This window comes from Protopterus annectens, chromosome 1.part2 (genome assembly GCF_019279795.1).
Source record: "Protopterus annectens isolate FY-2018-M chromosome 1.part2, PAN1.0, whole genome shotgun sequence".
In the NCBI taxonomy this organism is placed as follows: Eukaryota; Metazoa; Chordata; order Ceratodontiformes; family Protopteridae; genus Protopterus; species Protopterus annectens.
The window spans coordinates 766954104-766979395 of NC_056727.1; the positions used below are offsets into that span (position 1 = coordinate 766954104).

A 25292-nucleotide genomic window follows, 5' to 3' on the forward strand; every position below is an offset into this window, starting at 1 on the left:
TTAATTAGCATAGTTATCCAACTGCCCAGAATACTACCACTGGGTAGTTACTTCACACACTCCTTGCTAGACCTGTGTAATATCAGTGGTTGCCCGCAAACCAAGGCAATGCTTGCTGTACCACAACTCAGTAACAATCGTACTGACTTCATTTTAAACTCAGTCCTCCTTTCCTAATGCCTGCTCTGACCACTTTCTCCTGCATAGTAATTCAGCCTTACCTTGCTGCTCCCCAGGGCCAAACTGCTTCTATTCACCTGCCCCTCAACCCTGCACAGGCAGACTGCATATACCCTGGAGGAGGGGAGGCTAAGGACAAAATAATCTGTTTACCAGAGTTCCAGAGTGTCTACTGCTCTTACACGGATTGCAAATTAATAAAAATATTGAACCCTGCAGTTCATCACTTGTAAATACCATCTCTTTACTCTGGAAACAGTTTACTTTCACCCTGTATATCTTTTGCTAAGTATTAATCTACAATATTGCACTGGGACCTGTTTCTGTGCTAGGTATGTCACATATTATAATTTTCTGAGAGATTTTACAAAACGACTTGCTAAAAGTTTAAGGTGGCTGTGTATACAGTCTCTGCCATGTTTATAACTGAATGACCAAATCAAACTGATTAGATTTGATAATCTTGTAATATAACATGTTGCTTCTGATCCCATGCTACAAAAAACTTGAAATACACAAACATTATTTCTTTTGTAAGCCTTAGGGGCTGTCTTTTTTAATTTTTCCCTTGCTCCTTTCTTTTGGAGAACTAGAATCACATCTCTCTACCTCCTTATCCGCAGGTACTATCCCATTCATCTATGAATTGGAAGGTAGCCATCAGATTTGGTATTAGTTCTCCTCTACATCATTTTATTTCTCTGTATTAAGTTATATCAGCCTTATTATCCTACCCATAGAATTTTATAGAGTTGATTCAGAACCAAATATTGTGTGAAGGGACTGCTGTTGAGTAACCCATCAATAATATTTTTCACGTGTGATTTAGGTCTAGGTTGTTTCTACATAAATATAAGTGGCGTTTTTGCTGTCTCTGCCTTCCTTTGGGTACATCTCTTTGTGCACATTCCTTCATTTTTATTAAGAGTTGCTGTACTTTTCTTAGGTACGTGTAACATTTTGTGGGGGTAATCAGAAACAATTAGCAGATGGTGTTACATGAAATAGTCCTATAAGCACTGACACATTAAAGGGGTGATTGATTGACACAAGTACCACTACAGGAAAAACAGTACAATATTCATTGCATGCAAATGACATCTTAATGTTATACAAATGAGAGCCAACATGTTAATAAGTCCCACCTCATATGAAATGAAGCACGGTGGAGTGATTCAGAGATGGAGTGCTGAGACCTGTAGTGGTTCCCTATTCTGAAAACCAGGATTTCTCATGTACAGGAGCTTCACTCACACAGTTATGCCAGAAATAGCAGCAGCCAAAGCTTAGCACAAGTGTTAGTGCTCTGCTGTCAGAGCCAGTGCCCATGATGCAGCGCTCTGCTCTCCTCCTCATTACATTGGCTGACATATCTTTACCTCAATGACAAGGGCAGTGTCGACTGTTACTGTGTGGATACAGACACCATACAGGAGGTAGCAATCATCTGTCAGACACATGGAATCAAGGGAGATGAATGGACTACCCATCCCAATGGATATGAAAGTTTGTGTAGCATTAACTGCCCTTGCTATGGAGAAGTTTCAGACTCTGACATGGAACACATCAGTAATCTATGAGGCCTGACACATTGATCCTGCACTAGTTCCTTAGCATGATACTGGTCAAGTGAAGGAGGATATCTGGTTTCCATGGACAGCCAAGGGGAGAACCACCATTTTGTTGGCATTTTACACCACAGTATATTTCCCAGGTAGCCAGTGATTATACTCATATTGCCGTTGAGTCCCCACTAACTCCACATATTGCTTGGCATATCAAATAGAAGGGTTTATACTCCATTTGCCAGGTGGTTTGCAATGCACATGGTATTATACAGACAATGTCTCTGTGTCCCACCCAGGTAGTGCCCATGTTTCAGATGTATGGCATACGTGCAACCTGTGCTAGTGTTAACCATTGTTTGCCATTGCCTTAAAGGCACAACATGATTTATCCCTTATTAATCTATGTAGTATACTTCATAAATTCAGTGTTTAAGCCTTTGCATCCATAAATAAAGCATCAACAGTTTTCAGAACATTTATCTGTAGCTCAACATTAATCCTGAATGTAATCCTATTGGTGTATTCACAGTTATGCTTTGCACACACATGCAAGTTGAATGTCAAACACACCTCTTTGCCTACATGCACATGCAATAAGTGCAAATGAGCTGTTCTGGTTTTCACATTTCTGAAGCCTGTGAAGAAACTCCGCTATAAACTTTGTAGAGCTTTAGCTGTGTCAAAATAACTTTAAATGCCCTGTGAAGCATGCTTGTAATTGGCCATAGGTGATCTATTTCTCACTTAACTTGACTGTAGTTGTGGTGCCCAAGGCTCAGATGGATCTACAGAAGAAGGCAAAGAAAAAAAAAATAGTCAAAGAGAGACACCCAGAAGTAATGGAATGCAGTATCTTTTATTTTACAATAATACATGAAATCAGTATTATTTATTTATAAGTAATGCAAGTAAAACACTAGGAGTGGCAGTTTTTTAGTAGTTTAGTAGTCTCCTAGTTTTACTAGAAGGTCAAAATAGATGAGGCCACCTCCACCAAGAGGCCAGAGACTAGCTGAATTTACCTAGGGCTCGGTACTGTGCCCGCTCCTGTTTGGCATCTATTACTCTGAAATGGAAACAAATGCTGAAGGTTTATGGCTAAATTTGCAGATGATTGCAAGCTGGGGGTTATCATCAACTACCCTGCAGACACTAGCATTCTTCAAGAAGGCCTATCTCTGACTAACAAATGGTGCCAAAGCCATGGTCATAAACTCAATGCTAAGAAATACATAATTGCACCCTTTGGGAAGTGAACCATCCTGGCTAATTACCACGTTGACAATACGCCCTAAGAGTCAACCCAGTGGTCAGGGATCTGGGTACGCATATAGACAGCAACCTTACCTTTGACCACCACGTGGCTGCAGTGGTGAGGAAATCCTTTTATGTTGTGCAGTTTGTAAGTAAGGACATAGCATTTAGGTCCAAAGAAGTCATTATCCCACTGTACTCCACCCTTATCATACCAGTCAGAGAGTACAATGCTCCCTTCAGTATGTACCTGCCCAGGCATATGCATCAACTAAAGTGATCTCAGAGGTTCCTTACAAAAATAATACAAGGCATAATAAACATGCCTTATGCAGTGTGGTTTAAAGCCCTTTCCCTCTATTCATTTATATAGATTGTTTATGGCTGATCTATGCCTGGCTTACATGGCATCCACAAACCCCACAGTTATGAATCTCCTGCATATTTATAAGTCAAACAGTACCAGAAATGCAAGGTCTAGGGACCTGAATTTTGGCTGTAACTTAAAAAGAACATGTTGGAGAGACAGATATGTGTCTTAGAGACTGCCCCTTCTATGGAACAAGCTTCCAATCCACGTGAAGCTGAGTTTGTCTATTATCCAGTTTAAGCGCTGTCTTGATTAATGAATGGGAAAAAGTAAATCTACACCTGGCCTGTCACCCTTGTCCCTTATGGATAGAGGTAACTTATTGTTATTGTTAATTTTAGAAATTAATTACTCAGGGGGTTGAGGGACTACCCTTGCCCCTCCTTTGATAGAGACAGTGACTTGTTTATGTATAGTCAATATTGTCAACTGCAATGTTTTATTTATTTCTCCATCTTCCATAATTGGTGGTGTACTGATGAATGCACTAGAAATTGCAAGTCCCATGTAGTTGCCTTACATTTCTTGACTCTAGTAGTTCAACATGAGATCCTGTAGCCTCACTGAAAGCGCAAAACTATAACAATGACTACATCTAAGTGATTTTATTTCCTTCATTTCTAGCCAAATAGCAAAAGAAATGAACTGCAGTTGAGTTTTTTTAATGCTTTAAAAAAAGTAATAACTTCACTGCAAATTAAAAAGCAAACAGACATACTTCTCATTTATCCAGAATTTCACAGAATGTCCATATATTTGTTTCATAATTTTTAGTCCTTTACTCATAAAGTTTGTGTTTTTTTAGCAAATCATTGAGGATTGAAGTAATTAAATAACAGACATTTGAGTTTCATACTTCATATCCTACAGATAATGCATGCTAATGCAAAACCTGTTATTCTATCAACTTTCTTAGTTTTTAACAGCAATTTTTAAAATCTGTCACTGATTTTGGGCCTTTGTCCCCCTGTTATTTTTGGCATTGTCCAGAATTCTTGAGTTTAGAGGTTGACAGGTATGATTATAGACACTTCAGAACTTCAGAAAAGGATATTAACAAGTGCATCAGGTACTTTGGGTGGGAAGAGTCAGGGAACCATTGAACTGCTTATGGAATTTTGCTGCTGTGGCAACTTTGCAGTTTGTCCATTTCAGTAAGGCTGCATTCAGACAGGTGTGACTCTGGTTAGAATAAGTGAATAGTATTATCAATAAGCATAAGCAAACAATTATGTTTAATATTCAAATGTTCTTTTAATGGTAATGCTGTCCACTTCTTCCAGGCAGAGTTACACCTACTTGAATGTGGCCTTGCTGAAATGTAAAAACTGCAGATTTGCCATAGCAGCAAAATTCTTGACCAGTAGGTACTTCAGTGGTTTCCTGACCCCCCTGAAAGTACATAGTGCTCTTCTTAGCATCTACTATAGAGGTTCTAAAGTGTTGGAAAATTGTCAATATGTTAGTGCCTTTAACCTACTGTGAACTTATTAATGTTGTGTAAACATTTAAACTTAAAATATATACATTGCTGACTGTTTACTTGATGAAATCTGCCAAACTCAAAATATGCCACTCTGGCAACAGGCAGCAGCTATAAAAGCATTACATTTATTTATTTATATATTTTTTTTATATTTGTTTACCGGGAGTCCCTTTTCAGCGGAGGCCCTGGGAGAAAAGCTCCACAGAAAGTTACAAATAGATAACATGGCATACAGCCTAGACAGTATCATTTCACAGTGGTAAAAGGTGTTAGCATGACAAGTACAATGGAAGATTTGTTAAGGTTTAAGTGTATACATATACAAAACAACATACAAGAATACTAGGTAAAAGAACGCCTGGAAAAATTTTATCTGACACTAGAGTTATGAGCAAAGAAAAAATGAAAAATTTGTTGGTAAATCCTGGATTTAGTTGGGGTTTTGGCAAGGACAGAGCCAGTGAGATTTTAGATGCGATTTAAGAACAGACTTGAAAAGATGGCTATGGAGTGTAGTAATGTTAGTTGGTAGGTTGTTCCAGAGCTTGGATATGGCACAGGAGAACAGTGCTTCCCCTGCAGAATTTTTGGCTTACAAGAATTGCAGGATAAATGAGTTAAGTAATTTTGTAGGAAAGTAAACTTTTCTATGATTTTTCCAGTGTCTTCCTATACCTTGAAGATTTTTGTACATAATAATATTACATTAATAGTGAAGTTGTTTTCATACTTAATATAGAGCAATATAGAGCTTCCTGCAATCCTCTGGGCAGGCTGGTCCAAGTGGCACCACTGTAGGATGTCATACTGGTGCGTATATTGTTCAACAAATCTCGGGATCCTGGCAAGACCACTCATTTCATCCCCTGGCTCTGTCCATATGCATATTAATCAATGGACCTGCTGTTACATTGTCCATCCTGAGCTGATATCTCATAGAAGGACAAGAAGATTTAGTCCCCTTCAAGTGAGATAGTGTAGTGGTTAGAGTCCTCACTTTACATGCAAGCATTCACGGTTCGATTACCAAGACAGACAAATTATTTTTACTCTTCTTTCCTTAGGCCAGTCATCGGGTATAATGCCCCATTTGGCATGTACCTCACTAGCAAAAGTACCTCACAAAGAGGATCCTAGGCCTTAAACACTTGTCCTATATGGACAGACTCAAAAAACTCCAACTATTCTCTGTCTCATATAGCCTACTTAGAGGCGATATCTGCTTGACTTACAAAGCCATGTCTGACCCAGCTCTGTTACAAATGCTACATCTAAAGAAATCCCTTCGCACCACATGCTCCAGAGACCTAAACATCATTACCACAATCAACAGAATGTGTTGGAGGGACAAGTTGATAACCCAGAGACTGCCCATGCTGTGGAATAGACTTCCCATACATGTCAAACAGAGCACCTCACTGGCCCTCTTAAAGAGAAATCTTGATGAGTGGATGGGAAATAGAAAATTCATGCCGGGGATCACTCCGGTGGCTCTACTCGACAGAGGCACTGGGAACTAAGGTCGGGTGGCATGATGCCAGGGTAATCCTATGGGCTACTTTTGTTAAGGCTCCAGGGCCATTAGCCTAGTACTCACCTATGAACAGGCTTTGGGCCCTGCCCTGAGCTCGCACTGAAGAGGTGATTTCTTTAGCCAAGTTCAATGTGAAACGACTGTATGAAAGTAAGACTCCTAGGATGTGGCTCACATCCACTGCAGTGTGACATGGCAGCTCAAACAGCTAACATTGCTAATGCACCTGCATATACATGTTACAGTTCATTGACAGTGGCATGAAGGTATCTACGGCATTTACTACCCTTGAAAAAGGTCACTTTTTCCATATACTGTGCTAACAGATTAAGTGACTTACTTGTTACAGTTTCTGGTATCTGGCAATAGCAATGTTCAGGACCAAGCTGCATACTCATGTATTGTGCATCATGAACTGAACCATGGCTAGGATTTTGAAAGGGCTACTATGAGCGATCAGCCCTAACAAAAGCAACCAACCACACATGGACACCCATTCTGATTGAGAGACAGGCCCACTGAACTGATTTTACACATTTGGTAGAGTTACTGAACTGGGGTGTCTCAACCACCTCGCTAAATGTTAGTGAAGCATTGTGGGGGAACAGCTAATGATAATTAGCCATGTACTCTCCCCGGGAATGCCTGCTAGAAGATTTTACACAGTCAGGTGATTCAAAGAATTGATTGGCTGCATAAATTAACACAGCCTTCTGTAAAATTACTATGTGCAAAATGCTACAATTCCCCCTTATTTTCAATGGTAGACACCATGCTGCAAGTAAGGTTAGGTAAAATTAGAAGAGATATACTGGTGGATGGGTGTGTAAGTGCATGTAAGAGTTTGAATGTCTGCAGGGCTACGACTAGTCCTGGACAACTGTGTGTGTGTGTGTGTGTGTGTGTGTGTGTGTGTGTGTCTGTGTGTCTGTGTGTGTGTGTGTATGTGTGTGTGCATCTAGTATATGTCATCATCATAGCAAGCTTAAATGCCAGCACTTGTTGACAATCTATGGGACTATGCCCAGCACCATCATTAGGGGACATCGGGGATAACACATTTCAACTTTGCCATAACTTTACAGACTAATACATAACTCATCCAACAGCAGCCCCAAAGGAAGTGGCAGAAGGAAGTGTACTAAGTAACAGTCTATGCCAGCACTGACAATGTTTGCACATATATAGATATAGATACAGATACAGCTATAGGTGTAAGTATAGATATATATATGGATATGTATGTGTGTGTATAAAAACGGTAAAGGTTGATGACACCTGGCATATGAGCAAACATTTGTGAGTGAAATAGCATTGATATTTGCATCCCCAACTGAAAGTAACTGCATTACCACAACAGCACAATTCTTAGGCACATATCAATAGAAAAAAGACAACTAATCTCAATGATGGTGCTGGGCTGGCCCCACAGATTGTAAACAAGTGCTAGCATTTAAGCTTGCTACAATGATGACATATACTCAATGCACAACAAATCTCAATTCTTAACTAACACCATTAGGACCTCACTTGCCCAAGCCTATCTCCTCCCCTGCCTACTGTACGCTTCTTCAATATGCACACACATCCAAGCAAATCTCCTAATCAAACTAGAAGAAACCTACAACCAGATAGCCAGATTTGCTTGCAATTTCCCCTACAAACCTCATCACTGTCTTGCACTAAAAAACTTCAGTGGCTTGAGTTCCCACAACTACTCCAACTTTCACAGCTACAAATTGGACATTCTCTTTCTACAAACCTGAAAACTGTTCCTCCCTGTTCACCCACCTATCCTTCTACAAACCTGAACAATCTCTCCGTAGCACTGACCAAGCACTACTGAACACCTACACATCCAACAAAACTATAGGCAGGTTACTTTGTAAATGCTCCATATCTCAAACCTGGAACAAACTCCCTTCTAACATACGACATATCCAATCTTCGCTCTTCTTCAAAAAAGAACTGAAAAAACACCCAGCCAACTCTCCCTCCTACAACTGCCACCACCCCACCTAATCTCCCACTACCACACTAGAACTATTCCCTTCATACAATATATATACTTACAATCCTGTGGATCTGTAGCTACACCACTGAGCACTCTTAAATAAAACTAAACTTTCCTCCCAACTTTGCCCCCCTGTTTTACTTCTTATTTCCCAGGCCACCTCAATGCTTTCCTCATTTCCTTCTTTCCACCCTGTCATACTTTACCACCTCTCCTTCCACTCCACCCACTGTAATTGACACAACTGCCACTCTTTGCTATTCTCTGTCTCTTCAGTTATTCTTCACTCTTCACTACAGTCCACTTATTAGTCCTCTATTTGTTCTTTCTTCATTTCCTTCTCTCCACTCTAACTCTACCACCTTTCCTTCCACTCCACCCACTATAACTGACACAACTGCCACTCTTTGCTATTCTGTCTCTTCAGTTATTTTTCACTCTTCTCTGCACTCCACTTACTAGTCTTATGTTTTGTCCAAACAACCTGACCTCTATCATTTTGTTGTTGTACATGCACAAAATGCATACTTTTAATGATTTCTACAAGGCATTAATGTTGTTACTCACGTATCTCTTTATCGTGCCCTTTGTAATGTTCTTAAACTTGCAATGTAACTTGGTATGTTTATGATATATGACTATTATTTTTTTGGCATTATCTTTTTTATGTTGTGTTTGTGGAGCTTTGTCGATACCTTTAATGATTATCTACATGGCATTAATGCTGTTACTCACATGTCATTATATCTTGCCATTTTTTATGTTTTTAAACTTGTAATATATCTTGGTTTTGTTATGATATATGTGTATTATTTTTTGGCATCATATTTTTTATTGTGTGTTTGTGGAGCTTTTCTCCTTGGATCTCCATTGAAAATGGGCCCCTAGCCCAGTGGACTAACCTGGTTAACAAAGGATAAATAAATAAATAAATGAGCTGTCTGCATACATCATTTCACATACCCAGTCACTTTCTAATCCCCCATTGTCTGCTGGTAAACCTGGCACTTGTGCCACTGACTACTAAACATTGTGCAAATGACAATGGTTATGAGTATATAAAGTACACATTTATGTATGATGTGTGGAGGAATGTCTGATTCACAGTGTGAGTTGACAATACAGTACTAAGCGTAGCCCACAGATGATACTGCATGCATCATGTATTATTTATGTAACTTTGCACTATTATGTAGTGGATGTCATGGCCCATAGTTGTGGACTAGATGCCAGAACTTCTCTTGTACTACTGTATGCCATGCACAAGCCTTTGAGGGGGTTGGCTGGTCACTCTTGCTGTCATCAGTGGTGGAACAGGGAATAGTGGGAGCTGCATTGCCACCACTGGTCACTACCTGTGACAGTTATGCACTAGACTGATGTATAATCCTGCTATGTAGAACGCAACATGCACAAAACATTTTGCATACATTAGGAGGGTCAAGCCTCCCCTTTCTAACTCATCCTGGCAGTCGAAATGGGCTTTGAACAGTTTAAACACTTATTTGACAGAGTGGTTTTAAAGTGCACCTCTGCAGCTTCCTGCAGGTTATGGATTGGTGTCATTCGCCCCAGATTTCAAGTAGGTATCCTATGTCACCAGAACACACAACAGGGAGGGAACATATGTAGATAAAGTGGTTAGTCCTTGAAACTTTTGTCATGATATAGAGAAATAGCTGTGGGGAACAGAGTTATTTAGTGTGCATCTACCAACTAGATGATCTTGTTGAATCCTACCATGTCGAAAATGGCAGTATAGTGAACTTGAGTGCCATATTTGGGATTCATGGGTACTGCCAGGATGCTGGGATGATACACTGGTGATGCAGCCTTTTACATCATACAATAACTGGTAGTTGATGGAATATTTCCTTTTGTGATACCTCACCCTTGTGGCCTAGATGGGGCCCTAATATGCCAAATGGATGAAATGTAGCAGTTCCCCTTTATAATCTTGAAATACTGAAATCTCAAATTTCAGTATCTTGAGACCATAAAGGCGAATTTTTAAAATAGCAAAAGTGCATAATCGCGAATTTGAATGTCTCAATTTCGCGGTTATGGCTTTACACTACGTTACATGTGGTTGTTTGTGTGGATGGTGTCCGATGTCATGTGTGGATTTAGGTGAGATTTGAGGTAAGTGAGTGTTTTGTAAGGGTTTTGGGTGGGAGTTTGGATGTATGTCAGTGTATTTGTAGGTTGTACGTGTGAGTTAGTGTAGGCAGGTGAAAGTGTGAGTGTGTAAGTGTTGGATGTGTTGGTGTTTGTATATGTGTGGTGTGTGTGTGTGTGTGTGTGTGTGTGTGTGTGTGTGTGTGTGTGTGTGTGTGTGTGTGTGTGTGTGTGTGTGTGTGTGTGTGGGACTGTAGAATGTCTGGGTGTCAGTTTGCTGTCTTTTTCTGTTTTTGCGATCTCGGAGTTAGTATATATAAGTGGGGGGGTGCAGGGGGGCTTGCCTCCGCCCCCCCGTTTAAATGTAGTTTAGATGTGTTGATGTGTGTTATTGTGTTTGTGTATGTATTGTTGTTTGATTTGTTGTAGTGTAGGTAGGATGGTGTATGTGTTTGTTGTATGGTGTGTTAATGTTTGCAATTTTGTTTTTCATAGTTTTGGGGTTTCGGGTTTTTGAGCATTTGCCTTTATGGTCTCAAGATACTGAAATTTGAGGTTTCAGTATTTCAAGATTATAAAGGGGAACCAATGTAGCACACTAATCATCTCAGGAAAGTATGCCATCCCATAAAAGGGACATGTGGTACTGGCTTACTTGTGTGGGGACACTGATGTATGTATGCTCATCCACATGGGCCAAGGATATATTGAGGATCTGCTGCAGTATTCTTGAGACAGGAACCTGTGAGATACTCAGTGCATTCCTAGTCTGTCTCTGGAAGGTCCCTATAGCAAGTGTGAGAGCTACGCATATCTTAGTATTTACAGGAAATAGGAAGGTCACATATTTCCCACTGCAAGATTGTTAGGTATGAATGTTTACCAAAGCCTTTATAATCATCCTTGTATTCCAAAATCTGTCAAGTAGCTCTTGCTTTGTAAATCTGAAGTGCATAATTATTTGCCTGTATCTTCTCATTAGAGGCCACTGAGTGTCACTTCTCACATCAAGTTGTGGTACAATAAAAGCAAGCAGCTGAAAGTGGTGCATAACAACACTAGTAGTGAAATCGAGCATCTTTGCCGATTGCAGTTAATGAAAAAGGTGTGGCTTTGCTTTTTATTAATGAAGTGCACTGTACACAGTTGCACATTCAGTCTCTGAATCACAAAATATAGGAATAATGCCTCATTTCCATAGTTAAGTGACGTGTTTTGCAAAATGTCTCATGTGTATCGCATTATGTACGCCTTTGCCTATAAAATTCTTTACGAGTTTTGTACCATTGCACATACATACATCTCATTACTCTGAATTGCATCTCGCCTGCACTTTTGTACATCCAGCACACACAGCCACTGTACACTTGCATAACAACTATGTATACCACCCTAGTTCTAATCAAAGTTAAAAATGAGCCACTAACACTAACAAAAAGCTTATGTCTGCCCCCCAGCACAATGTTACCTCAAGTTATTTACAGTACCTCTGACTTTAGCCAGCATCAAGCTTGACTATATCTTTAAATCTAGCCCCAAGTCTAGCAGTAGTTTCAGCTCTTACACAAATCACAGTCCTAATTACTGTAGAAACTCTATGAACATAACCCTAACATTTATAATAAGCTTGGTCCTAAATGAGCATAATTCATTATATCATCACTCATCCAGTACTACTTGTAATAACACTGTCATTTTCATATCTGTAGCCGCAGCATAAATGACAAATTTTTATAACAGCACTATTAATGCTAACTGTACCTTCCCTGTAAGCTTCAAGTAGTACCTTAAACCACAGCTTTGATGCTAGCTATAAATATATATGCTACTGTTGTTATCTTAACAATCCCACTAAGCCTTGCTCTCACTTTAAAACTGCTAACTGTGATGCTAATCCTAACTGATGGTCCGGACTAAGTGCTGTCACATTGTTTGAAATCCTTATAAGGACTGGGACATTAATTTTGTTCCCAAAAACTAAATGAGGGACAAACTCTATCATTATTTCTAGCTGTAATGAGTGCATCTAAAGCCTGCTTCCTTTCTGTAACTACCCTTAATGTATGTCTAACTGTAGTCCCTACAATAATTTTAAGGACTTGGATTGAAAGCAGCTGCAGTTAGAGAAAGTAGAGTTGGTGTTATAAGAAGATTCTTGGTTTATTCCCATGATATGTATAAGACAACATGACTCATAAAACAAGAAATTCACAATGTCAAATGTGTGTTGTGGAGTACAAGACCCTTAAAAGCATGTTTATGATGATTGCTACCTCTGATTTATGTATTGTCCTTAACTTTAGGTTAAAAAGGTCTTTAGGTGTGGCATTTGACTTAGAGGATTAGTCTGGCAGTTGGCTTAGAGGAATAAGATGTCATTAGTAAGCTGTTTCCTGTGGTCCAGAGGTGCAAGGTTTTATTCCCTCTGCTTCCATGGCCTAATTGTGTGACTGACTAAATTACTTAACCAGACACTGCTCCCAGGCTGAGTATAAAAAAGGTATATAGTATTCACTGCTCTACCCTGACAAGCAAACTGAGTAAGTCACTTAACCAGACACTGCTCCCAGGCTGAGGGTGAAAAAGGTTTATAGTACTCACTGCTCTACCCTGGCAAACAAAAAACTGTTCATCCCTTTGCAAAGAGCATAATAAGTTAAGGTTGGTAGACATCAGCTATACATATACTCACTTTTGATGCCCTTATGTGAAACATGAAGGATGCATTAAAGAAAGTGCTTTGAAACTGCCTGCAAGATAAAAGGTAGCTAGCAAGATATGCAGACAGATAGCTGCCACTTAATTTAATATTAGCTGTCAGTCAGATTACAAAATTAATATAGGGACAATACTGTTGTTATTAATATCTTAACTGTAGTTATGTTTGTTAGTGAGCCATCTGTAAAGTCGCCAATAAGAATTTGTCACTGCATTCTTTGTAGGTCAACAATTGCGGGTCAGTAATCTGACCTTTCCTTTGCATTGTATTATATTCACGAGTTACTAGCACTTTCGTTGTACTTTGCCATCATGTACTCCTAGTAAATGGATTTTATTTAATGGAATTGTCTTAATGAAACAGATAAATTCATTGTTCAAATTGAACTTCATTGACTTTTTCTGGCAGTTAGCACAGAAAATTAATATTATGAGCTGTTCATGAGCTACTTCGTGTAGCCCAGGGTTTGATCTCATCAACATCTGTTTCCTTGCTGATTAAGACTAAGCAAATTATTCAGCCACACAGTACTTGTGTTCACTCCTGAAAGGGGACACTTGAGTCCAGTGGCCTGAAATTAAAAGAAAAATATATCAAATAAAAAAAATCCTTATATATGCTTATAGTTAGATGCTGCAGCAGTTTTGGGTTTGATCCCCCCAGACTCTGTTTATCTACTTTGTGACAAAGAAAATCATTTAGGCAGATATTGCTCATAGGCTGCCACTGAAAAGGGACTGTGTGCCTAGCGGGCTTATCTGGTTAAAAATATTTTCTATGCCCTCATCTTTTCTATAATGCTGGCATAATATATATGAAAATCATGGCCATTTTCTATCTTGCATTCTTATGCTGCTTTTGTCCTTTATTGGTCAGTTTTCTACTGCGGTGTTTAATATTATCTCCTCAGTAGGGAAGGTTTGTGACTTTGTGGTAGTAACATGGCCAATAATTTACTGTCTTGTTCTCAGCTTCATGGCTCAGGGTGATAAAGCCCTAAGTATGAACTTGGTGATCTGACCTCAAGCAGGGACTTGAGCATTAGAAGGGTGAGGATGAGAAAGGAGGGAGTGGGCAGCTGTTGCCTGCTTTCCCGTCCTGTAGAGATGAAGTGTTGGGCAGATTGGCTGCTTGCCATTTGCAGGTAGATGCACATGGTCAGTGGAGATGCAGCTGGGAACCATGAATATGGGTTTGGTATGGCTAAGGTGGTGATGGTAGCACTTCCTGTGGATATGTGGGAACATGCATATGTAAGCAGGACCATAGGAGACTCTGATCAATCATGCCATCCACTGTGTTAAGGATGAATACAAATTATCCAACAGTGTGTATTAATGAAGGATTCCATCTGCACTCCAGGACAGTAGCAGTGGCGAAGGAGTGGGTCATCAGTCAGTAGGCTTTAGAGCTTCAGGAGAAGTCCAGTGGTGTTATTATATTTCCCCTATGGGCCCTCAGACTGACAGTAGGGATAGTCTGTAGTTCAGGACTGGTCATTTAGTGAGCAATAGACTGCTGGGAAGGCTGTTGACTCCCTCCATTTGGGTCTCACCTTAGTCACTGGCCACATAAATGCTTAAGGGGAGCAGATTGGCGTAGCTCATGGGAAAAAAGCCTGATGGTTGGCAGGTAGGAAGGAAGAAAAGTGTATAGGGAAAAAAGCAGTTTAGTTGTCTGTCTTAATTTTGATGTTTGTCATAACTGCTGATCTGTCACTCCTACTTCAAGGATATGATTGCTAATGGACAAACATAAAAATCGCACCTTTTAATGGGAGTGTTTGCATAATACATCCCTTAGGGAAGAACTATGATATTTATGTAGAATAGTGATTGCATAAATAGTGATCTACTTTACTAGAGTTCCTACTAGTACAGTATTTTGCCCTTTAATTTACAGAGTCTGCTACACATATCGCTGCATCCTCCTGTTAACAAGCCATATTTAGCAGCTGACTTTTCTGCGAGGTGCTTTGTAAAATGTCAAGCCTCTGCTGATCTGATAAGTGTTCATTCAAAACCAGGGAACTAGTCCCTTGTGAACAATAGCTATTCAAGCAGTGTCAACACAGCTGAACAGCACATTCATTCAGCTGTAACAGATCATCCTCAAAGCTCCAGTGCATTTTAAATTAGCCTACAAAAAACAGACAGCATTTCTCTCATTCTGTATTACAAGGCAGTAATTTGCTACATTTTGCTAAACAAAGATAAAGTGTAGTGTACCTCCTTTGTGTATGACAGTTAACCTAATAAAGGAAGCTTAATTATATACTTTCATATATTTCTTGATATCTTTCCAGCATTGAGAGCAGAAAAAAACTCCGAAAGACTCTGAAATGTCAAACGTTCAAATGGTACCTGGAGAATGTGTATCCTGAACTCAAGTAAGAGCACTTGCATTCTTAAAGAGCTGTTTTCTTTGTATGTTAGATATAGATTATCCATGTGGTGATGGTGCTGAGGTACCCACAGCAGTCATGTAGAACTTTCCTAGGAGACTCTCAGCTGCTTAACCTGCATGTCAATGGCATGACCGTCCTTGTGATTTGTCAATGCCATACTTGTCAAATTGTCTGTATCATTGAGAATGCATATTTCTTTTTTTCTGTATAGAAGACTGGGATGAAGACAAATGCCTGTAAAACTGTCATAACATATTTGTAATATCAGCACACTTTCCCGGCATTCTGAATTTTCACTGGATTTAATATATTGGAAATGTAGACTTATGTTTTGGTATAGCTACAGGTGGCTGAGATCAAATTCCTTCAGTATCAGGTGCCGGACCACAGGATGCTGAGGAACAGAATGCCTGTCTCCGTATTCCTCAGGGAATCACTGCCAGTGCAGTCGCTAAGAGTGTTGTAGCAATGATGCCTTGGTTTAGGGAGATTTTCCCTTCTTTGAGTCTGTGCAAATGTGGAGGTGGTAAATATAAATGGTGGGTATGGGGGTCCCTACATAGAAGGTGTGCGGAGTCTAGCCCACTTGCAAAAAATGCTTACGTTTGGAGATTTTGCCCTTGTGATATTTTGGACTTTTGTGTTTGATGTTTTGGCATTTTGTAAGTTGGGATTTCATGAAGAAACCCTATGTTCTTGCCTCTAGGCATTTTGATAAGCTTTATATTAAATCACAAAAGGTGAAGCGTTATTCAAACAAACTGGTAATCGAAACTGTAATAATGCCAGAAGGAAGTTTGCACAATGGAATTCACTAAAAATGGATTTATTAAACGCTTTCATTCCTCCAAAAGAGACTTCATCAGAATAATACACACAAATAACAAATGCCTGTATATACACACTACAAAAACATTTCATTGGATAATCACATAATTGGTTGATTAAATAAGTTAATAATCAGATTTAATCATGTTAAAGTGTCTGTACCAAAAAGTACACATAAAAAGCGTTTCTATTAATCATTTGCTCACCTGGACCACTAGCATGCAATAAAAAGTTGTAAATTAATAACCACTATCAAAACTTTACCAAACCTAATTTATATTAAATAGCTATACTGATAAAACTATAATTTTCTCCCCTTCATTTGCATTATAGATGCAATACATATAAATTCATTCCAACATGGGTACAAGTTGCCAAACCAATTCACAAATTTCTTAAAGCACCTTCCAATCACCTCCCGATGGACTTCGAACAACCTTGAACATTTTTGAAAAGATCCACAAACCAAGGTGTGTTTGTAAAAAGCATTGTTTACATTTTTATTTAAAATGTCATATGGATGTTCATAGATTCTGTTTTTGAAACATCACTTGTTTTTGCCCACATAAAAAGTGTGGCATTCGGAACAAATAGCAATGTGCACAACCCCTTTAGATACACAATTACCTTTGCGTAAAAACACTCTAGACTTTAAAATGTTATGTAAAACTAAACTTCCATCTTGTAAAATATATCTGCATTGGTTATAACAGGTCTATGACAACAGATCAAATAGGAAAAAGACTGAACGACTATAAGAATGAAAATACCATTCACAGAAATCCGTTTTCTGAGATCACAGTACAGTGAAAATTTTTATATATATATATTTATATATATATATATATATATATATATATATATATTTATCTATATATTTTGAAACTGGTAGTTATTTACGTATTCAACAAAGGACTGAATGTCCGATTCTCTAACATCACATGATATAAAAATATCATCCAAAAATCTGAGGTAAAAATAAATGTTGTTAAAGAAGGCGCTTTTGAACACATGAAGGTCTATTATTTGTAAAAACTGGCATTTTATTTCTAATAACACTTTCTTGAGTGAAAAACTGGGTGTTCGGCCCAGAGTTACTTATAAGAGGGGTAGTAACCTAAAAGAACTTTTACAGAGGAACATGATAAATAAAATATTTAGTAGACGAACTGGCATGTTCCAATGTGGGCTTTGTAATTGGTGTAAGGTGGTGAGAACAGGAAACAGCTTTGTTGTTAGGAATAGGAAATACCAGATTTTCCATAGGTTAAATTGTGAAACTAAATCCATCATTTACATGGCTTCATGTGATTGCTGTCCTGCTTTTTACATCGGTAAGATGGACCAAAAAGTCCGTGAACGGATTTATGAGCATGTTTATGCAATTAGGAACAACAAGTGCGATAATGCTCTGGCTAAACATGTCAATATTTACCCCGGACACAGCTTCCATTTTATGGCAATTGATCATGTACCTGTAAGTATCAGAGGTTGTCCTTATTCTCTAATACTTGAGAACCGTGAACTTGAATGGCAACTTAAATTAGATGCCTTCAGGTTTCCCGGTCTAAATGTGAACTGCAATATATCTGCAGTATTAAAACGTAGGAGTTATTTGAGATGAGGTACGATTTACTGTGGGCTATACTCATTTAGGTGTGCACACCTGTCATATTGGTGTGTCCCCTTTTTTTCCTTTCACTTGTATTAGACTATTAGGGCATTTTATTTGCTGTTTTATTACAAGAATGGGTTTTAGCCTTGTTTTAACATGTGGTGCCTAGATAAATATCTGTTTCTTTGTGATTTTAGTTTATTTGCTGAAGCTTATTGGTTTAGTAGAATTTTAATAAGTTTTTTCTATACTAATTGTTTTAAGCAAAGGTTTTTATTTTTACTTTATTTTTATTATATTTTGCGTGACACAATTATACATGTTTTTCATGTATAGAATAGACATGGGTAGTGTTTGTGTATTTGATTAGATCACTGACTTGTATTAAGTTTTTTTGAATTGAACAAATTGTGACGTCTTGTATATGTCATTTCCTGCCTGTTATTATTTAAACATGGCTCTATGTCTTGATTATTTTTCTCTGATGAAGCTACATTTGTTTAGTGGCGAAAACGCTTGCTGTTTCTTTTTAATAAAACTTGCGTTCAGGATTTTAACAATTGGACTTTTGGTCTCAAGGTTGCTGTGGCATTTCGTTTTTTCTTGTTTTTTCTTGTTTGGTATCAGTTAGTATCTACAATACCTAAATGTTACAAAAATCAGAATAAGCAAATAAACCGCTACAACAATAGGCTTTTATGTCGGCAAATAAGTAAAGTTCTATCCATTGTACTGACCGTGTGTATATGTCGGCATGTAAAACCAGGTGTGTTCCGAAAATTTCCCATCTTGGCCATGTGAAACGGTGCCAACCCTAGTCCCAGAATACAGCACAACCCGTACATATGACAATGTCAATGATACCAATGGTCAGAGCATTCGCACAATAACTAGCCAGACCCCTAAACTCACAAAGCCAGTGCCCTTTGGGGGAAAGGTGTTGAATGAGAATGACTACTCACAACAATGAAGGGTACAGACACATTTAACTGCAGACAATTAGTAGTATTACGAATCTGTCAACAGATTCCAAGTTAATAGTACTAATATGGTAGAAGTGTCCGTGACTGTCCCTGAGTTGTCATATCCTTGACCCTGTAGACACGAGTCCGAGTATCAGAGAGGTCTGTACACAGAAGTACACCAACCAACTGTCCCAGCTGTTGACTAGACTATTGCATACCTGCAGTGAATTTATAACAGATGTCCAGAATAATAGTCATTGCATGTATAAATGAATGAAATAGTCAAATGGGAAGGGAAACCACCCCCCCAACTCACATTATGTAGTGGAACCACTCCCTAAATTATGTAGCACTGACCCAATAATGTGGTCAGAGGTGCCCAAACACCTCCATCTGTAAACAGAGGTAGACTGTGAAACTCTGGACTAACTCTGGCCATGTGCTACGTCTGATCTTTGAACAGTGCCAGGGCCATGCTAGTCACCAGTCGGCCCAGCCTAAACCCGGACCAGCACATGAAAACCCTGACAATCCAACATGCGTATGTGCAAGGACTATAAGCGTAGGGGTTATGAATATCCATGGAGTGAGTAGACTTGCAGCACGGATCCAGCGAGTAGGAAGTAGGGAATGTCCAAATTGTAGTACTGCGGTTTTCCCAGCAGGTGAATGGATGCCTACTGTGTAAGGGAAGCGGTGAGGCGTATATCAGAGTAGCTATGAACCATGGGTATACATATAAATGAGCCTGAACACCAATAGTGTAGCGTTTACAGCATCCGCCCAATGTAAAGGCATTCCCGGTGCAAGTACGACTATAGCATATATTAATTGTGTAATGAATGCCTCTGTGCTGTAAAGCCAACAGTTATACATGTAAAGGTGACCGCGTTGGTCCATTAACCGGATTCCATCAAAGTGGTACTGTCATAAGGAATAAGGCACATGTAATCCTAAAGACATGCCTGTAAACATATGTAACTCAGAATACGTAGATACAAGTGGGCCTGCGTGGGTGTACGCGACTATTAGCATAGCAAATGTATGTTGTCTTCTACAGCTGTAACTGTTATATATATATATATATATATATATATATATATATATATATATATATATATATATACTTATATAGATGTGTGTATAGAGAAATATCCACAGACATAACAGAAACATGCAATTATATAGCTACATATCTATCTGTATATACACACATATCTATCTATATATACATATATATATATATATATATATATATATATATATATATATATATATATATATATAGCTATAGAGATATGTTAGGAACGCTGAAAGATGAAAGCAAACCTAAGGGTTGTGAAGGGAATCCAGAGCAAGTTAGGAATTATGAAGTGCTCACAGCGTATGTCACATAAAGCTGCACAAGTGTGGGTAGAGCACCGTTCTCCACACCAGAGGCAGGGCTATACCAGTGGCCATAACATCGTTGAAGTGCTACATCAACACCTACAGGTGTAACACGCAAATTGTTCGTAATGCATAACACCAGGAAAGTGCAAATATTAATGGATGGTGAGCCTCTGAATACACGAGGCAGTACAAAATGTGTGTAGGGCCCTAACGCTCATGAGAGGGCAATGTGTAAAGGTGTGTCATGGCTGCAATATCAGGTGAATAATGTCTGTTATGCGGGGAAACTCAACACGGGTGTGCAGGAGAAACCATGGATATGCGAGTATGGACACAGGAGTGATAAGAGTATGTTGCACCGGGTGCAATGGAGCGGCCCGAGGAGGTCAGCTAGTAGGGTTACCACCGTTTCAAATGCTCAAAGTGGGACATTTTCTGTAAAAATGTCAGATTTGCAGGACAAAACAAACCCATGACCAGTACAAATGATAGAACTTCACCTATCTGCCAAAATAAAAGCTTATTCGTGTAGCATTTGAGTTGCTTATGTTATGTCATATAACATGTAGGTGTTTCAGAGAAAAAATAACTGTTTTATGAAACTAGGAAAGAAAACATAGGAAATATTTTCGTACAATAATCTCAGGACACCTGCCATTTTGTCAATTTTTCGCAGGACACAACTGTCCAAAGCGGTACTGTACCTCACAAAGTGGACAGGTGGTAACCCTAGCTAGTATGTAGTTGCGATTCCCAGATAGAGCGTCGTTTGCATGGAGACATACGTGAATGGGCGTATCGTTGTTGGACGTTGTGCGTCAGGTCCGGCAGCATGGCACGTAAAACCTATACGCCACCCATGAGCGGAATGGAGTTCTGCTGTGACAACCCCAAACCGGGAAAAGCAGAAAGACACAACTACATGAAGACAACAATTTGTCGATGTACAGTCACAGTAACAAATACACACATCCTATCAACAGTAATAATATGAATGTGTACAGAAACAAACACAGTAGCAGGAATAATAGGCTGCGCATATGAGGAATAGGTCGAATGACACTATCAGAACCCAGCTAGCAGCGGCACCCCAGACATGACAAACCTGCGACATCTGTCCGCTGCATAACGTGCAATATACTGAGCACAAGTTCACCGGAGTGAAGTGCCAGTGTCAGAATGACTAAGGCAATAGTATGCTTTTGAAACAGGGATAAAACCAATACGCAAGTGTAGGTGTCCATGTCTGGGAAATGTATAGGTTAACGGACACACATATGTATATATAGATAAAAACGTATATATACACATAGCTATAATAATTTACATACACATTTATATCCATACGGACATATATATATATATATATATATCTATATATCTATATATATATATATATATATATATATATATATATATATATATATATATATATATATATATATATATATATATATATATATATATATATATATATATATATATTTTATATATATATATATATATATATATATATATACACACACAAACACACACAAGGATATACTACAGATATACTACAGATATAGATAGATAGATATATACACACAAACAACAGGTAGTGATAGATACACATACACACAAAACAAACTATATGTCAGTGTAGATATACACATTCACATAAATAAGTTACTTCACAGCAATTATGGGTAACATATTTACAGCCCGGGCATTTGTGACTGGGAGGTCCAATAAAGAAACGTTGTACCCCCCACATCGCCCAGCTTGGCCGGACAGACATACAGACAGGCAATACAGATCAATACACTGCCGTTGTCCAAAACACCAGTAGAAAAGAAGCAATGGGAGAGTTCTGCAAGGACTACACTTTAAACATGGATAACAGTGTCCCTTGTGGGACCCCAAAAAGTAAGGTATGAAAGAATCTGCCGACACTAATACGAGCAGGATGTTGGTGTACATGGAACAGTAGGTTGTGCCAGTGTGATAATACATGGGTTGACGAAACATATGACGTGTGACCCGAGATGGGGAGAGTGGGCAATGTGTAGGGGTGTGCTCATACCCCAGCTGCACTCGCTGTAAGTATTTGTTATGACTGCTGTAGAGGGGTGCCAGGTAGGTGGACCATGGGTATGCATAAATGGGCTTACGTGTGCAGGTGCTGGTTGGCAGAGATGTAGTAGGCCTGCCCAGTGGAAGTCATTAATATTCCTATGTGGGCATAGCATACACCTACACCTCCCAAACCTGAAGAGCACATCTACCGGATAGTTTGTAAACCATCGGGGAATACAGAGAGACCTACACAGTGCCCTGTACCCGAGTAGCATGGACGTCCATAGTTATGTATCAGAATGTACCAAAGTCCAAAGAAACACTGCCAGAACTACTGATATTAGGTGAGCAGGTGGCAGAATACAGGTAATGACAGATGACAACATGTATGAGTCATAAGCAGCATGTACCTCGACAAACATGAATGAATACATATGTTCTGTGACTGTGAATGTGTCTCGTTAATAGAACCAATCATCTAAATGTGTCCCGCAGGGTGCTATGCATTGTTCCTGACGGTGTTCAGTCACACCCATTGGTATGTGAGTTCTGCTACTGACGGAAACTGCATAAGTTGCTGACCACTTCAGGTAGATGATAGCATAACAGAAGAGGTTAAACACCCATACGCCTGCGAGGGACATACCCATCTGGGCAGTTGTGTCCTGCAAAACGACAGTTATGGCACATGGCCTGTGCATACCTCTCAACTGTCCCCGACTTTCACAGACATCCCTGATTTCGACCCAAATTTCAACTCTGTCCCTCTTAATCCCTCCTACAACTAGTGACTTTAGAAGGAAAGGTGGTGAATTACACTTCATGACAACTGACAATATTAAGAATTACAATTTTACTTCAGAAAAATGTGTGTTAATTCATATGCACTGATTCTGTCAATGTATCAGGTTAATAGCACTAATATTTTAAAGTTGTCCCTGATTGTCCCCGTTTTTCCCTGACTTGTCCCTGATGCTGTTGAAATTTGTCCCCAATTGGTTGAGAGGTCTGGGCCTGTGAGTTCGGGAATGGAGGCTATATAGTGTGTGTAGTGGTGTCAGACATCACTTTGTTGTATCAGTAACAGCTACATGTAATAGGAAACAGTATTATCAATTATAATGCTACATGAATAACCTTAACGTATGCAAACCGTGGAGGTCATCCGTGTACTACTGGCTGTGGCTCAGACCTCTCAACCAATTGGGGACATATTGCAACAGAATCACAGATGAGTCAAGAAAACACAAGGACAATCAGGGATACATTTAAAATATTAGAGCTATTAACTGGAAACATTGACAGAATCAGAGCATATGAATTAATACACATTTTCTGAAGTAAAAGAAGTTTGTAACACTTACTTATTGTTATCATTCCAAACGTCACTAGTTTTAGGAGGGATTAAGAGGGACAGAGTGAAAATATAATTCAAAATCAGGGATGGCCCTGAAAATCAGGGACAGTTGAGAGGTATGCTGTGGGTATGTGTTGCCTCGACACATGTGATAGCTCTACATATAGGGTCAATAGGTCCGCCACCAGTCTGAATGGCCAAAGTGGAACCTGGTCTGTAGAACTGTCAGATGTACCAGGGCAGAACATACATACAACCATGCATAGTACAGAAATATACATATCAGAGCAAATCAAAGCATAGTCTAGCAGCAATATTGTTGCTTATGCTACTACATATGACATATCAATGTATCAGTTATACAAGACCTGTAACAAGCAACCAGCACAGACACCTACAATATGTGAATGTCCCCTAATCAGGACAGTTGCAATGGCTAGAGTATTGTCCATACCACTCAACTGTCCCTGAATGTCAGGTACGTCCCTGCGTTTGACTGAAAGTCTAACTGTGTCCCTCTTAATCCCTCCTAAATGTAGTGCCTGTGAAAGGAAAGGTGGTGAATTACACTCACTGACTAATGACAATAAGTAGGAGTTACAAACAACGTCACAGTATGTGTATTATGTCATATGCTCTGATTCTGTCAATGTGTCAAGTTAATAGCACTACATTTGTAAATGTGTCCCTGCTTTTCATGACCTGTCCCTGAGTCTGCAGAAATGTGTCTCCGATTGGTGGAGAGTTCTGGTATTATCTCATGTGATGTGTGATGAGGGACTGTCCCATGCAAAGTGTGAAAGGTGTCACTCCTACAGTCTCCCGTCGTGCAATCTGAAAGGTGGTCAACGTGCAGTTGGTATGCGGTAGCATGGCTCGGCAGACCGCTGTGTTAACAAACTCAAGTCACATGTCAGCATTGCAGAGTATCGGTTCCCATGTATCAGGCAGATGGGAGCAGATCGTATGAGGAACACGCATATAATATGATTATGTCACTGGACAGGCCGCCGAGTCCGTACAGTCGAACGGCTGCCGTCGCAAAATGGTTACACATACCCGATACTGTAGTCATGTAGTCCGATGTAATACGCATCACAAGGGATCGCACACACCCAGCGTGAGTGACAAATGTAAGCGGACATGTCGGAGAGTGAGCGGCTGTAAGCATGTTTGTCTACCAGTATGCCAGTAGTGCCCTGTCAAAGAAATGTGGAGTGTAAATGTGTATAAGGTGCTGTGACCAGAGGTCAGCAGTGCTTAACACTGTGCAAACTCATGCACAACAGCTCCCACCTGCTGGACTGTGCCTTACCCGGTTTGTATCCAAAGGCGTCGGCATGTCCGCAAACAAAGAACCGCCCCATACACGTGATGGTAGATGTACCCTGTGCATATAGCTCATGTGACTGAACACTAGACCATGG

At 39.4% G+C, this 25292-nt stretch overlaps 1 protein-coding gene across 1 annotated transcript in view; it reads left to right on the forward strand.

Moving 5' to 3' along the window:
• GALNT14 (polypeptide N-acetylgalactosaminyltransferase 14) overlaps positions 1–25292 on the forward strand; it is a 3768866-nt gene that overhangs the window by 3048863 nt on the left and 694711 nt on the right. Inside the window, exon 12 of the mRNA XM_044058899.1 lies at positions 15549–15632. Coding sequence (XP_043914834.1) covers positions 15549–15632 — 84 coding nt within the window. The remainder of the gene's footprint in view (positions 1–15548; positions 15633–25292) is intronic.